The sequence below is a fragment of the Micromys minutus genome (genome assembly GCF_963924665.1).
Source record: "Micromys minutus genome assembly, chromosome: 13".
NCBI lineage: Eukaryota > Metazoa > Chordata > Mammalia > Rodentia > Muridae > Micromys > Micromys minutus.
This window is the reverse complement of record NC_137982.1, coordinates 41,555,295-41,568,231: the sequence shown is the minus strand read 5'-3', so window position 1 is coordinate 41,568,231 and position 12,937 is coordinate 41,555,295. Positions and strand designations below refer to the sequence as shown.

The following is a 12,937-nucleotide window of genomic DNA, read 5'->3' as shown; positions in this document are numbered from 1 at the left end:
TAATTGCCCTCTTTAGTCCATTGTTTTCTCTCCCTGGTTTTATGCCTTTAATTGCAAAGTATGCATTAAATCATCCCAAACCATGCAGTTTCTTCTCGTTGAAAGCATTTATGCATGGCTTCATCTGACCCAGGTTATCTCTAGATTCTAGAGCAGTTCAGTGCTCTGTACTAAGATCCCAATTCATAGCAATAGAGGTTTCCATGGGTGGGAGTTTTGCCTGAAAACAGATTCTCAGTGTTTGGCAGTTTAATCATAGTAATCCCAGTGGATGCCCTGAGCCTATTTCTCTGGCTCTTCTCTAGATTCTGACCATGTTGTCCTGGCTATTTGTGTGTTCTTTGGGCTCTGTGTCTTGATTCCAAACCTTATTTTCCCCCTTACGTGAAAGACTCCTTTGTAACCCCTAAGCACGGTTCTGCCCTTATGATCTTGGACATATTAGGACTTGAAACCCAAGGTTCCCCCATACTTAATTTTCAAGGCAGAACATTGCTTTTAAGTCAGAAGACATGGGATTTGTCTCTCTCTAGTCATAATTTTTGTTTAGCATTATAATTTCCCAGCTACCAAATGAAGGCAGCAAAAATATTGAATTTATTTTGGGTGAGGGACTAACTTCAATTTTCTTTTCCTCTCTCTTTTTTTCTGTCTGTCTTTCTGTCTGTCTGCCTGTGTTACTATCCTTCTTTCTCTCTGTCTCTTTGTCTCTCTATCTCTCTCTCTGTCTCTCTCTCTCCCTCCCCCCTTCCCTCCCTCCCCCCCCCTTTCTTAATTCCTAAACATTTCTCCCTAACCATTAGTCCTTCCAAGAAGTATATTAAGTGGAGTGGCCATATTCCTGGGGAACAATTTGACCCTCTATGTGGCATACATAGGGGTGGTTAACATTTCTTGACACACAGTCGACCTCCGTGGCTTTCTCCAGCGCTTTCCTTTTTGCTTCCTGTTTATGCCATGGAACGGCTGATCATCTGTGCCAATCTGTGGGCCCACTCGGTCTTGGTAAGTGGTGGCTACTAGGAAGGCAAAGCTACTGGACCTGTCACCTGGTAAGTAGGCCACGAGCCTCTACCTTCTTTTCCAATTAGTTTTAATACTGCATCTTGTATTAGGCTGCTGGGCACGGAAGTCAGCTGTTCTGTTGGAGGGCCACATACCTAAGAAAAACTATTTAAAAGAAGAAAGGACTTATTCTGCCTCATAGTTTCAAAGGTTTAAGAGCAAGGGCATCTGACACTTGTTTGAGCCTTGAAGAAGCAGAAATTAGTGGTGGAAAAAAAGCTGCTTACCTTGCAGAGGCCACTAACCAAAAGAGTAGGCAGGAAGGGGCCAAAGATACAGGGTACTGTCTAGGACACCCTAGCATGGCTTCCATTAAGAAGAAAACGTTAAGACCCCAACAGGAAATTTTTTAAAACAATATTTTATTGGATATTCTCTGTATTTACATATCAAATGTTATCCCCCTCCCCCACTCCGATCTCCCCTCCCCCTCTACTTATCTTCACAAAGGTGCACCCTTCCCCAATCACCCTCTCCACCAACAGGGAATTAATGAACTTATTAGTAAACTTACCTGTGAGAGATTGGATTCATTAGCATGAAACTCGAACTTTGGTACCAGAGACGTTTGCTCATTCTTATTTAAACTACAACAAACACCAAAATCGGCCTATGGTGTTTAACTTTTTATTTTTTAAAATGTTTTATTTTTATTTTTTGCTATTTCGGTAGATATTTTTCTTGTGACTTTAACTTAATTCAACAGGTCTAAGGGAAAACTTAATAATATACAGACACACATACATATATGTACACATTCATGTATGCATGTACACGTGCATGTGTGTGTGCATAGAGAGAGAGAGAGAGAGAGAGAGAGAGAGAGAGAGAGAGAGAGAGTGTGTGTGTTTCTGAGTTAAAAATTTATCAGTATGTGTATTGCCGTATTTTAAGTCAGGATCTTATAACGGTCTGGCTAACATCAAATCAAACCAATTATGTAACTAAGGCTGGCCTTGAACTCCTTATCCTTCAGCTTTTAACTCCCAAGTGCTGGGATCACAGAGATTAGAAATTCAAGATCTTAATGTTTAATTTTCCAAGTTTTTGTTCTTTTGTGAATGTTTACAAAGGGGATGTGTGTGTGTGTGTGTGTGTATGTATGTGTGTATGTGTGTGTGTGTATGTGTGTGTGTGTATGTGTGTTTGTGTGTCTGTGTTCCTTGATAATGGCCCACATATATGCTTAATGAATGGTAGTATTGTTTTCTAAAATCTACCTTTGTATAATCATGTAGAACTGGCATCAGAATTGTCTGAGAGCAGACAAGAATATCAGAGTGCTGCATCTCAGAACCACCACTCACCATATCAGTAGCGTTTCCAGGTAGAGGCTAGGCACAGAGCTATCTGACAACACAAATACTCCCTTATTCAGCATGCTGCTTACCTTGGGTGCTGTCTGTGACCTGTATCCGCCTGAGAGAAAAGGTGTCTGATTACAGGTTACATGCTTTCTAGTGATTGAGGTTCGTAGTTTTAAAGTTGGGTTGTCTTGTCTTGTTTTTGTTATTTTGACTATTTTTTTCTCTACAGAAAATGTGTATTAACATACATTGCAACATCCAGTAGAAGGAAAGCAAAAACAGATACAGAAGAGCCCATTGGAGTGTGGTCTGAGGCAAGGTGAGACAGACCCAGCGTGCAGAGGGCTTGTCTTCTTAACTGAGCTAGCTCATGATGAATACCTCTCCAGGGGACCCTTTGCTTCCAGGAGGGAAATAGATAATTGAACGTATAGATTGTCCTTCCCTCTACTGAAACATGTGTGAACTCTGAGGGCCGGAAGCTCTATTGAACTTCCTCATGACATGGGCTCACCCTAGTTAGTGGGGTCATGGAGTATTGATCGTTTCCATGCTCACTAGAATTGGGCAGAATCAAATCAATGATTTAACATTCCTGAATCTTTCACTTATGTTTTATGTTGCTTTAATGTTACCTTCATAGGTTTGTTTTGTTTTCTGTTCTTTTTATCTTTTGTTTGTTTGCTTGTTTGTTTTTGTCTTTTCAGTTTTGGCAATGAACATCTTTTCAGGGCCTGAATTCACCATTTAAATGATAAATTCTCTGCTGCCTGCCTCCCCAACTGTCAAGTGACAATAGCAGCATCTACTGCACAGGGCAACAGTTAAAATTAAACACATTTTGACATATAGCAATGGCACAAAATCTCTAGTGTGTTCCCCTCGCCTCCCCCCTTTACCCTGATGAGGTCATGTTTGAAAAACTGTATTCATCATCAGCGCCCCCTACTGCCCCATTGCAAGTAATGTCTCAAGGCCTGCCAAGTCCAGTCACTGTTGTGTAGACACTCAAGAGGTAAACCTCAGAGAGAGAGACTAAATCACCTCTTAGGCTATAATCTCTTCAGGTGAGGACTGGTGTCATTGCAAGAGGACTAACAAATCATCAATATATTATATTAAACTAAGAGATTCCATAAGGAAAATGAGATGCTGAAGTTTCTTGAGTGCTGGGTAACTCTGGCTGCAGACAGAGCAGAGTCACTGCTATTAAAGATGTGTTGAATCATACTCTAAAAATTCATTTATTTTACATTTAAAGAATTCTTATTTTAATCGGCAAAAAAGTAAGGAGATGCTGTCAAGGGCAATTTTTCATGCTTATGCCATTTTTCTCACTAGCCCACTTCTTCTTCTTCTTCTTCTTTTTTTTTTTTAGAAATTTATTCAATATTCTTTTCCAGCGGTGTGGATTCATCTGGAGATCTATGACAATCAATTAAGTAAATGAGAAAACAGAATGCTTGTAATTATGACAATCAAGCTATTTGAAACCCACCCTCTTTGGTCCGATACCCACACATCTTTAAGCAATATATTAATTAAACTGTGGATAATTGTTATAATTAAAATCAAGCTTTATAATTTTTAAAAACCACTCAGATAGAGGGAAAAGGACTATCTTAAAAATACGTGCAGCTGTTGCTTTTCAGCTTTATTCCTCATCATGGCCAGATTGTCATTTCTCTGGGTACATGGGGAAATAAAGCTAGAATGTTTGATTCATGTGATTCCCTATTCATAATGTAGAGATTTTTGTGTCTAACACCTTTTATAGTGTTTATCTATCTGTCTAGATCAAAGATGATAAGCTTTTCTGATAAAGGACTAAGTAGTAAATATTTTAATCCTTGCAGGTTAAAACATGAAACTCATGAAACTCTCTCTCTCTCTCTCTCTCTCTCTCTCTCTCTCTCTCTCTCTCTGTGTGTGTGTGTGTGTGTGTGTGTGTGTATCACTTAAAGCAAGACAAAATAAAGTTGTATACCTTTTTGGATTGTTGAAATGCAAAATATAATATGTCACTGACTTATTTTTCAGGATACATCTACAACTGGAAGAAATACACATCCCGTTGTTAGAATAATAGATTCCATAGACTGAGGTCAATGAAAGGCCCACACATTTATTATGGAACCCTTCTTAGCTCAGTGGAAATGGGTTGGACATAGCTCTCAGACTGTGGCATGACAGTCTCGGCTTTATTTTGCCTTAGATTTAATGTGTCCTGGTTTGCTAAGCAGGATCTCAACAGAATATTCCCCTGTAGGTGGTATTTGTTGGTGTTTCCAACACCTACACTTAATTGGATAGTAAAACACTTCTCTGAAGCCAATGAGAAGCACATTTCCTAAACCCAGAGGTTGTCCATGGCTTATTTATTGGACCAAAGATCTCCAAGCATACTGCTAATTTGCTGCATCCTTTGATGGACAAGCTCCGAGTTGTTTAAACCATTGCTCATGTTGAAATTGTTAGGAAGATTATAGTGGGCGGGCATAAGCAATCACATTTCCCCAAAGAGAGCCATTCAAAAGAAGCAGAAAAACAGGATGAGTTCTTCTTTTGTTTATTTTTCCCAGGAGTTAAAAAAATCAGTCTTATGAAACCATGATCTTCCTCTTGACAGATAGGCCTGTACAAGTGCATCCTGCTTCCAACCAACAGTTTACATTTCAAGAGGAAGCGAAAGAGAATGAAAAGACAGCGGCATCTATTCCTCACGTGTTGTAACACTGATACAAAAAAATAGTATTCTGATTAGCAGCTTGATTGGCAACCCATGTAACCCTAAATAGTACTACAAACCCAGAGAGTGCACTTCAACACACAGTTACTTTTGGCAAAACCGTATGTACAGTTTCAATCAAATAAATACATAAATACAATCATTCATATATAACAATATACCTAAATGTCAATCATCATCAAGCGTCTCTAGTGAATTACTTCTTTCATTCACAAGTTACCTGTGGCTCATAAAAAAGTATCTTCACCTTTACAGAAATGATACAATCAATCCCCGCTTTGAAAGCACATATTAGGAAAGGTAGAAAACGAATTCCACACACTGTACATAAATATTCCATTGTCTTTTGTTAGAAGAAATTTGACTGAAAAAACTCCTTCTGTGACTTCTCTGTAAAGAGTTTGTCTCCCCTCCGTAGCTTATCACACAAGGGGTTTTGTTCCTCCATATTTAATTCAAATCAAAAAATGATCTTCATGTTTTGAATTTGGTGATTTTGAAAGTACATTTTTGTAAATCAACTGCTCCAGGAGGACACAATGCCACAGAAATGAGGCACCAAAGAGAAAGCATTTTTTTTCCTTCCTCTAAGAAATACATGAAGAAACTTTTAAGGTGAGGTGTTGGCGTTATTCGGTACATAAACGAGGAAATAATGGGGAACCAGGCAATGCTTAGGAAAATTCTCTGAGAGACTTCTGGTGCAACAGGGTAGTCATTATTTTAACTGCATCACTGCCGTGCTGAGGACCGGATCCAGACCCATTTGCATTCTGCCAAGCGCTTTACCGCCGAGTGAAACCCGCCGCCCCAGAATGCTGACCGCCCTTACTAGGAAATAGTTTTCTTAAGGAAATGTTACAAATGGAGTAATGAATAACTATGACAATAATTTGACCACTTTCTCGTCATAGAATTAACGAAAGTAGAAAATTAGAGTTTTTCCTTGACAAGCTAAACATTTTTTTTGAACATCCAAACATTAAAAAAATAACAAATAAAAAAAAATAATCCAGGAAAACCAAAGAGTAAACATGCTTAAGGCTATTGAGATACTGGACAAATGGCCTTGCCTCATCAAGTTCCATGCAGAGGAAAATGTTACATATTACGCAGATTCTAAGCCCTAACGGACAATTGAGGTGACAAGAAAAGAGCCTTTAAAATATGTACACATAGTCTTGGACGTCTATTTACATATGGGCACTCTGCAGCATAAAACAGTGAAGAAATTGTTCTTTAAGACATGTAAGTTTCTGAAATTTTTTTTGCTCCTTTTCAAGATTAGGGCCCTATGCGTATTTTGCGCATACATACAAAGCAATTCATAGATGTACATACATGATAATTCTAGTGTGAGATTTTGGACGTGACAAGTGGCTTGGCTGAGCATGGGAGAGATGCAAGGCCATAGCAGGAGACAGAGACTGCACTCATGGGGGCCAATGAGGAATGAGGGCGTGAGACTTTCCCAGTTGTGGGAGCTCATGGGGTTGGAGGCTAGATGGTGGGAGAGTGGCTCACCTGCTTCATCTTTTCCCAGGTCACTTGACACCATATTACAGGGAGGAAAATCATATACCATTTAGTACCTTGGGGGTGATGAGCTAGTAAATATTTCCTAGCAAGGGAATATGTGATTATGGGACTTCATTTAGTCCTTCATTGCCCCATCATTATCAGCTTCTAGGGGGGTTTCCGCAAGGGTCAAGATGCAAAGAAAACAGCTCAAATGAGCAACTCCCCCCCCCCCCCAGCGACGAGGCTTTCTTTGCATCTCAACAATGAGAAGCGTGTGAATGGCCTATGTACAACTTTGGAGATTTGCTGAAGATTTTCATCTTCTGAGGGACAGTAGATTAGCTCTGCTGTTCTAAAGAGTTTTTAAGAATGCAGGGCAAATATTTCCTATGGTTTATGTTGTGTTTTTCGAAACCTATGCAAAGCTCCTCCCCAGACCAAAGTAGATTCTTTCCCTTTAAACATCTGGGATGTCAAGGTAACACACTTGAAGTGACAAATTCGTCACCAAAATGAGAGACCTGTGGTGGAGAAACTGAAGCTCCCCTGATTAACTAACTCAGAGCCAAGGAAACATCGAGTCTTGGAAGAATAAGGTACACTGATAGTTCACAGTCAATCTTTATTTTGGTAAATTGTTATGTTAAGTTGATCTTGCCACAAAGGATAAACCTCTTGATAACCACTGCAATCATTTTAGCATTTGGCATAGTGTTACCCAGCACCTTTTAAACTAAAGATCTCAAAATACTTATTAGCAAATGTGATTTGCTCTCACAGTACCTGTGAGGTAGATTCTTTTTTTTTTTTTTTTTTTTTTTTTTTTTTTTTTTTTTTTTTTTTTTAGCCATTTTACAAGTGAGCATACAGAAGTAGATCAAAAATGAGAAGCCTGACCATATAAATTTGTGGCATCGATGGGATCTGAACTCGGTTTCCCTATTCTTTCTTCCCATGGATCTCAGACACAGACTCCTCAGAACATCTCAAAGAATTTTTGCTACTAAACATATGTGAGTGTTTGAGACGTTAAGAGAGCATTTCTTCTGTTGGTAGCAGGGGCACATCTTTTAGTAATACTGGTACTCATTAAAGATTTTCTCATGTGCTTTGCAAATGTGTGAGAGGGACATTGTACACTATTGCCAATCTTATGTTAACTAGAATGGATACCTAAATTTGCATTTTTCAACTGTTATGTATATTTCTGGGCCTCCTACCAACATGTTTTCTATACATAGAGATATATTCCTGTCTGCTCCAAAAACTATAAGAAGCACTTAAAGGCATTATACAGAAGGACGCATGTGAGAGTTCTCCATCTGTAAGTCTCCTTGGTGGCACCATGTAATACTTGTTCTAGGGGGAAAAGTTTATTTATTTACTTAAAGTAGTATTTTTATGTACAACCCACCTGCTGACCAGATTCAATCCTTGCAAGTCCATGCCAAGGTGTTTTACATCAATTACAGGATAACTGAATCTCAAGTTCACATCCCCATCATAGTCTCCCTACCTGAGGGATAAAAATCAGTTACTGGCAGAATCTCAAACCCTGTAGACATTCCATGGCAAAGTCTGTAAAAATGCTACATGACAATGGCATTAGTGTCCCATCTAGTGTGTGTTCCTGACTGTGTATTTTTTATGACTTGTTCTGATTTTTTTTTTTAAAGAAAGGATTACTATTTAGGTTTGCAGAAATGGAATGAAGACATCACTGAGTTTCTGTCTCCTGGCCCAGATCTTTATCTCAGATGCACAGTGAGCTAATGTTGGCAGTTATTTGGGGTCACTCTTTGAAATGAATTGGCAATGTCTTAGGATCTGAGAATGAAATTTGGCCCTTCTGACTCACCGTTTCTATGGCCAAGCTCAACACTTGCAAAGTACTGATCCGGTAAAGACTAGGAACAGGAAGCAAAACCTTTACAAAACCCCTTACCAGTTCATGTTGCCTTGGTGGCGCCTGTAAATACCGACATCTTAGCCCCCATTTCTTAGAAAAGAAAGTTATTTACAATGATAAAAGTACTAACATCTGAGATGCTTCTTGCTTGACATGTCATTCCAGATTCTGTGCATCTCTTCTGGAGAGATCTGGTGAACAGTGATGACGCGGCGGTACCTACACAAACTGTAGGCCATTTTCCAGTGATTGAAGCCACTATTCTGGAAAGGATGTATGCCTAGCTTTCGAAGACACAGTCCCACGTACACATCTTCAAGATGAAGCAGCCTGGTATGGAGTGAGGTCTTGTAAATGAGTTCAGCCACATCAGCGGAAAAGATATAGCCAGTCCCTGAACAGAACGGTGGGTAGTTGCTGTCAGGGTACAAATCTCTAGGCATATACCACTTACTGCGGACATCCCTGATTGGCCCGCCATTGATGACGTAACCAGTGAAATACCTTCTTCTTGGCTTGGTAGAGGGTTTCAGGAGTTTATAAATAAGGTTGTCCATGTTCACGAAAATGTCACTGTCTGTTTTCATGACGTACTTGGCTTTTGAACAGAAAGTGGCAACCCATCTCATCCCCATTAATGTTTTGAGGGTGAGGTTGTGGTAGGAGTCAATGAAGTCCTCCACGATGATGTCATGGAAGATCTGGCTCTCTTGCTCCACCATCTGGTTCAGAACAGGATCAGCATTTTTGCCCAGGAGAAAAAGCGTGGCTATCTTGATCCCCTTAAAGTTATTCTCATCCCCCCATGTCTCCCGGATTGCCTGGCGGGCATCAAATTCCTTGTGTGTAGTACTAATGAGGATCACAAGAAAAGGAATGTTTTTCTCACATTTGTTGGGCTCATTTATAAGAAACTCAAAAGAATGCGGGTTTATAGGTCGAGTTCTTATGTTGCCAAAGGTGAAGTTTTTCCTGGCAACTGTTAGGTGGCTGAACGGCTTCGAGCCAGTGTATGATGACGTAGGTCTTGTTATGCTCAAGTACCAGAGAGCACTGGCCCAGCACACGACGGTCAATACATACAGGCAGGAGACCTTTGAAGCCATTGTCTTGAGAACGCGTCTAATCCAAATACTGAAGAACACGTCTTTGGGGCACTAGTTTCTTGTCCTCTTGCAAAGGCAGCATATTACTTGGCAATCTAAAACTTCTGCCAGAGAGGAACTGGTTGGTGGGTGTCCATGGACTTTATTTATGTTCTGGCATCATAGAGCTCACTTCACTTTCTTCTAAACCCGATGGAAGCTCCAAGCCTCGGAAATCGTCCTCGGAACTCTGCAAAATCAATAACGTACAGTTTTGTTCATGTTTACGTAGCCATTTTCATAGTCTTGAATAAACACAGTAAGTTTGTAAGAATTACCAGCAATGGCTAAATTGAACACGGCCATTTATCTTCATAAGCCCCAAGAGGTCCCGGAAATAACCTCCTACCTTCTCTTCTCTCATGAACAGAAATTGCTTTTGCATATTGATATTCGATACATGAATACATTGATCATGAGCACTAGGTAAGTCGGCAGTAAAGCTAACATCAGTAATTTTCCAAAAAAGGCCTCCTCCTCCAGAAAAGGCCTGTTTTGCAGTTAGTTTTTTGCTCTCAAGGCTTTCAGACAAACAGGCACAGCTCAGATCTCTTTTGTTTTTCCCAGCGTTGGGCTTTTAGTCATTTGATAAAAAGAATTTAACCTTTAATATTTTTTTCCTCCAATTTTCCATTTGAGAATGTGTCGGTAACTGCCCACAAACTTTTGCTAGTACCTTGCTTCCTTGGCCCAGTCTTAGGAAGAATTACTGCCTGTTCCTGCTCTCGCAGTGGGCACAGCTCTTACCATGAAATTCTGCTTTCTACAAGGCTTCAGACAAACATACTTACTCTTTTTTATGGCCGAGAATAAAGTACCTTCCAACGATATTCATTTACTGAAAGTCTGGCCCTAGAAAGGCAAGATATAGCTGAAGGAAGGAGGTCCCAAAACCACACCTTTGACCATACACATGATTCCAGTCCCTTCTCCACTGCCAGCATCCTTTCTTTCATGTAGAAAATAGCTCCCAGTTCTGGATTCCCCCATGACTATGCTCAGTTTTCTTACTGCTAAGTATCTACTTAGACATTTGTAGGCTTGAAGGACACTGGGTTAGACGAGTTAGACTCCTCCCTTATAGTCAACAGCAAAGAAAACAAAAACTGGAATTTCAAGACTCTAACCATTGTTCAGAAGAATGGTCCCGAATCATTCCTCTCAGTATGGGAGGACACTTGCCTTGCAAAAGTACCTGGGATCTCATTAGCAGATAACTGTCTAAGTCTAGAGCTAAGAATCTTAAACCCTGCGCATACTGCATTGCAGAAGGCTGTCTGATAAGAACAAAGACATACTTCATTGCCCACTTCTGTAAGAGCCAAGTGTTCTGCCCAGTCCTTGCATGTCTATGACAAAGTCCCCCCTTTCACAGTTGCATGCTCTCGAGCCTGTAGAGATGGTATGGACCTTCTTAAAAATAGACTGATGCTATGGTCCCTCTGACCAGCATCCACTACCTTTCTTCTCACTGTGCTTCATTCTTCTGTGCAAACAAAGTCTACACTTTCTCCATACTAGGCTCATGTGTCTTGTCTGAATTCTTTTAACTATGATCTCATGGACCAAGAGGTGCAGATAGAGAAATATGCCAGGGAATGTGAAACCAAACCTCTGACACTATCAACCAAAAGGAATATTTCTGCTCTGTATGTTGTTCTATGAAGTCCACTGGTTACAGTTACATGAAAGCAACCAAAACATGGAAGCTACCAACTAACGACCCTGGTTGTACTGATTTCAGAATTGTTCTAAATGACATGGAATTTTCCTTTATCAATATCCCTACATATTTCTTTGAGGAAATTAGACTGGACTTTATTATTTGTTAATTTATTCATTCATTAATTTGTTTTGCTGACTGACATGTCTACACACTTTGGATGAGTATAATTAAAGGGGCAGTTGAGCTTAAATTTCATAAATTTAATGAAGATGTTACAGAAGACAAACTGGTATTTAAATGAAGTTGTTCTTTGAAACACTAATCTTTTCTAAAATTGGTGTTGTTACCCAGAGCTTATAAATAACATCCCAGTCAAAAATATGTGTCAAATTATAGAGTCCATTCATGTAAAAAAAACCTATTTCTTCCTAGTTAGAACAGAATTCAATAGCTCTGGAAGGCAAAGGCTTTAATACTAATTTCAACAAAGTCTCCTTCAAAAACAACTATGTACTTGGGTGGGTTAGCTTTTGCCAACTTAAAGCCCACACTCTTGTATAAGTTTAGAGCTAACTATGAAGCCATAAATAATTGATTTCCATTATTGAATATTAAATTTTGTTATTGAACTACAAAGTACAGTGGATTCAAACCACATAACTTTTGTATAGTATAGCTTCCATCTAAGAACTCTGCAATATATAATCCAGTATTCCTAGCCTTCTAGAGAATATTTCTGCTTTTTTAAATAAATTGAACAACTTTATTTGAAAAACAAAGATAAATGTACAGATTTTAAGCACTTTTGAATAAAAGTATATGAATACATTTTTGTCAGTACTTGATTTTTTTTTTAAAGGTTTGACACTGTGCATTAAGATATTACTAGTTACAATGAGCATAAAGTACATGTAAAACAAGATGTAGCCTGGAATTAGTAAAAATTATCTTGGTGTGTAAAGATTAAGCATAATGGTTTTTCATTTTCTTTTATTTGAGGGGGCTTTGTTTTATCTTGAACTTCATATAGTCTGTGAGTTGTTTCTGGGGTGTTCAGAGCTTCTGGGGTTAGTATGCAATTATCAGTGACTGCATATTATGTCTGTTCTTTTGTGACTGGGTTATCTCACTCAGGATGATATTCTCTAGATGCATCCATTTTCTTAAGAATTTCATAAAGTCATTGTTTCTGATATACCACAAGGTTTGTATCCATTCATCTACTGAAGGACATCTGGGTTCTTTCCAGCTTCTGGCTAAATATTTCTGCTTTAAAGGGCACTAGAAGCTGATAATAAGAAGATCATGGATGAATGGCGTAAAGCGAATGAGAAGTTTGATACTTTAGGGCAAGAGCTTCTCAACTTGTGGATCTCAACCCAAATATTCTACCTATCAGATGATCACATTTTAATTACAGTTATAAAGTAGCAACAAAAAAACTTTATGGTTGGGGGTCACCACAACATGAGGAACTGTACCATAGGGTCATTGCAGCATTAGGAAGGCTGAGAACCACTGCTTTAGAGGTAAGAGAAGGAACTGAGGAAAACTAGTGGCCAAGAATGTGGGAAG

The 12,937-nt window shown here is 39.2% G+C and overlaps 1 protein-coding gene across 1 annotated transcript in view; it reads right to left on the bottom strand.

Annotated features, from left to right (window-relative positions):
- Positions 1-5,005: 5,005 nt before the first annotated feature.
- B3GALT1 (beta-1,3-galactosyltransferase 1) overlaps positions 5,006-12,937 on the bottom strand; it is a 46,050-nt gene continuing 38,118 nt past the window's right edge. Inside the window, exon 2 of the mRNA XM_080927298.1 lies at positions 5,006-9,886. Within this exon, the coding sequence (XP_080783424.1) occupies positions 8,677-9,657 (981 nt within the window). The 5' untranslated portion in view covers positions 9,658-9,886 and the 3' untranslated portion in view covers positions 5,006-8,676. The remainder of the gene's footprint in view (positions 9,887-12,937) is intronic.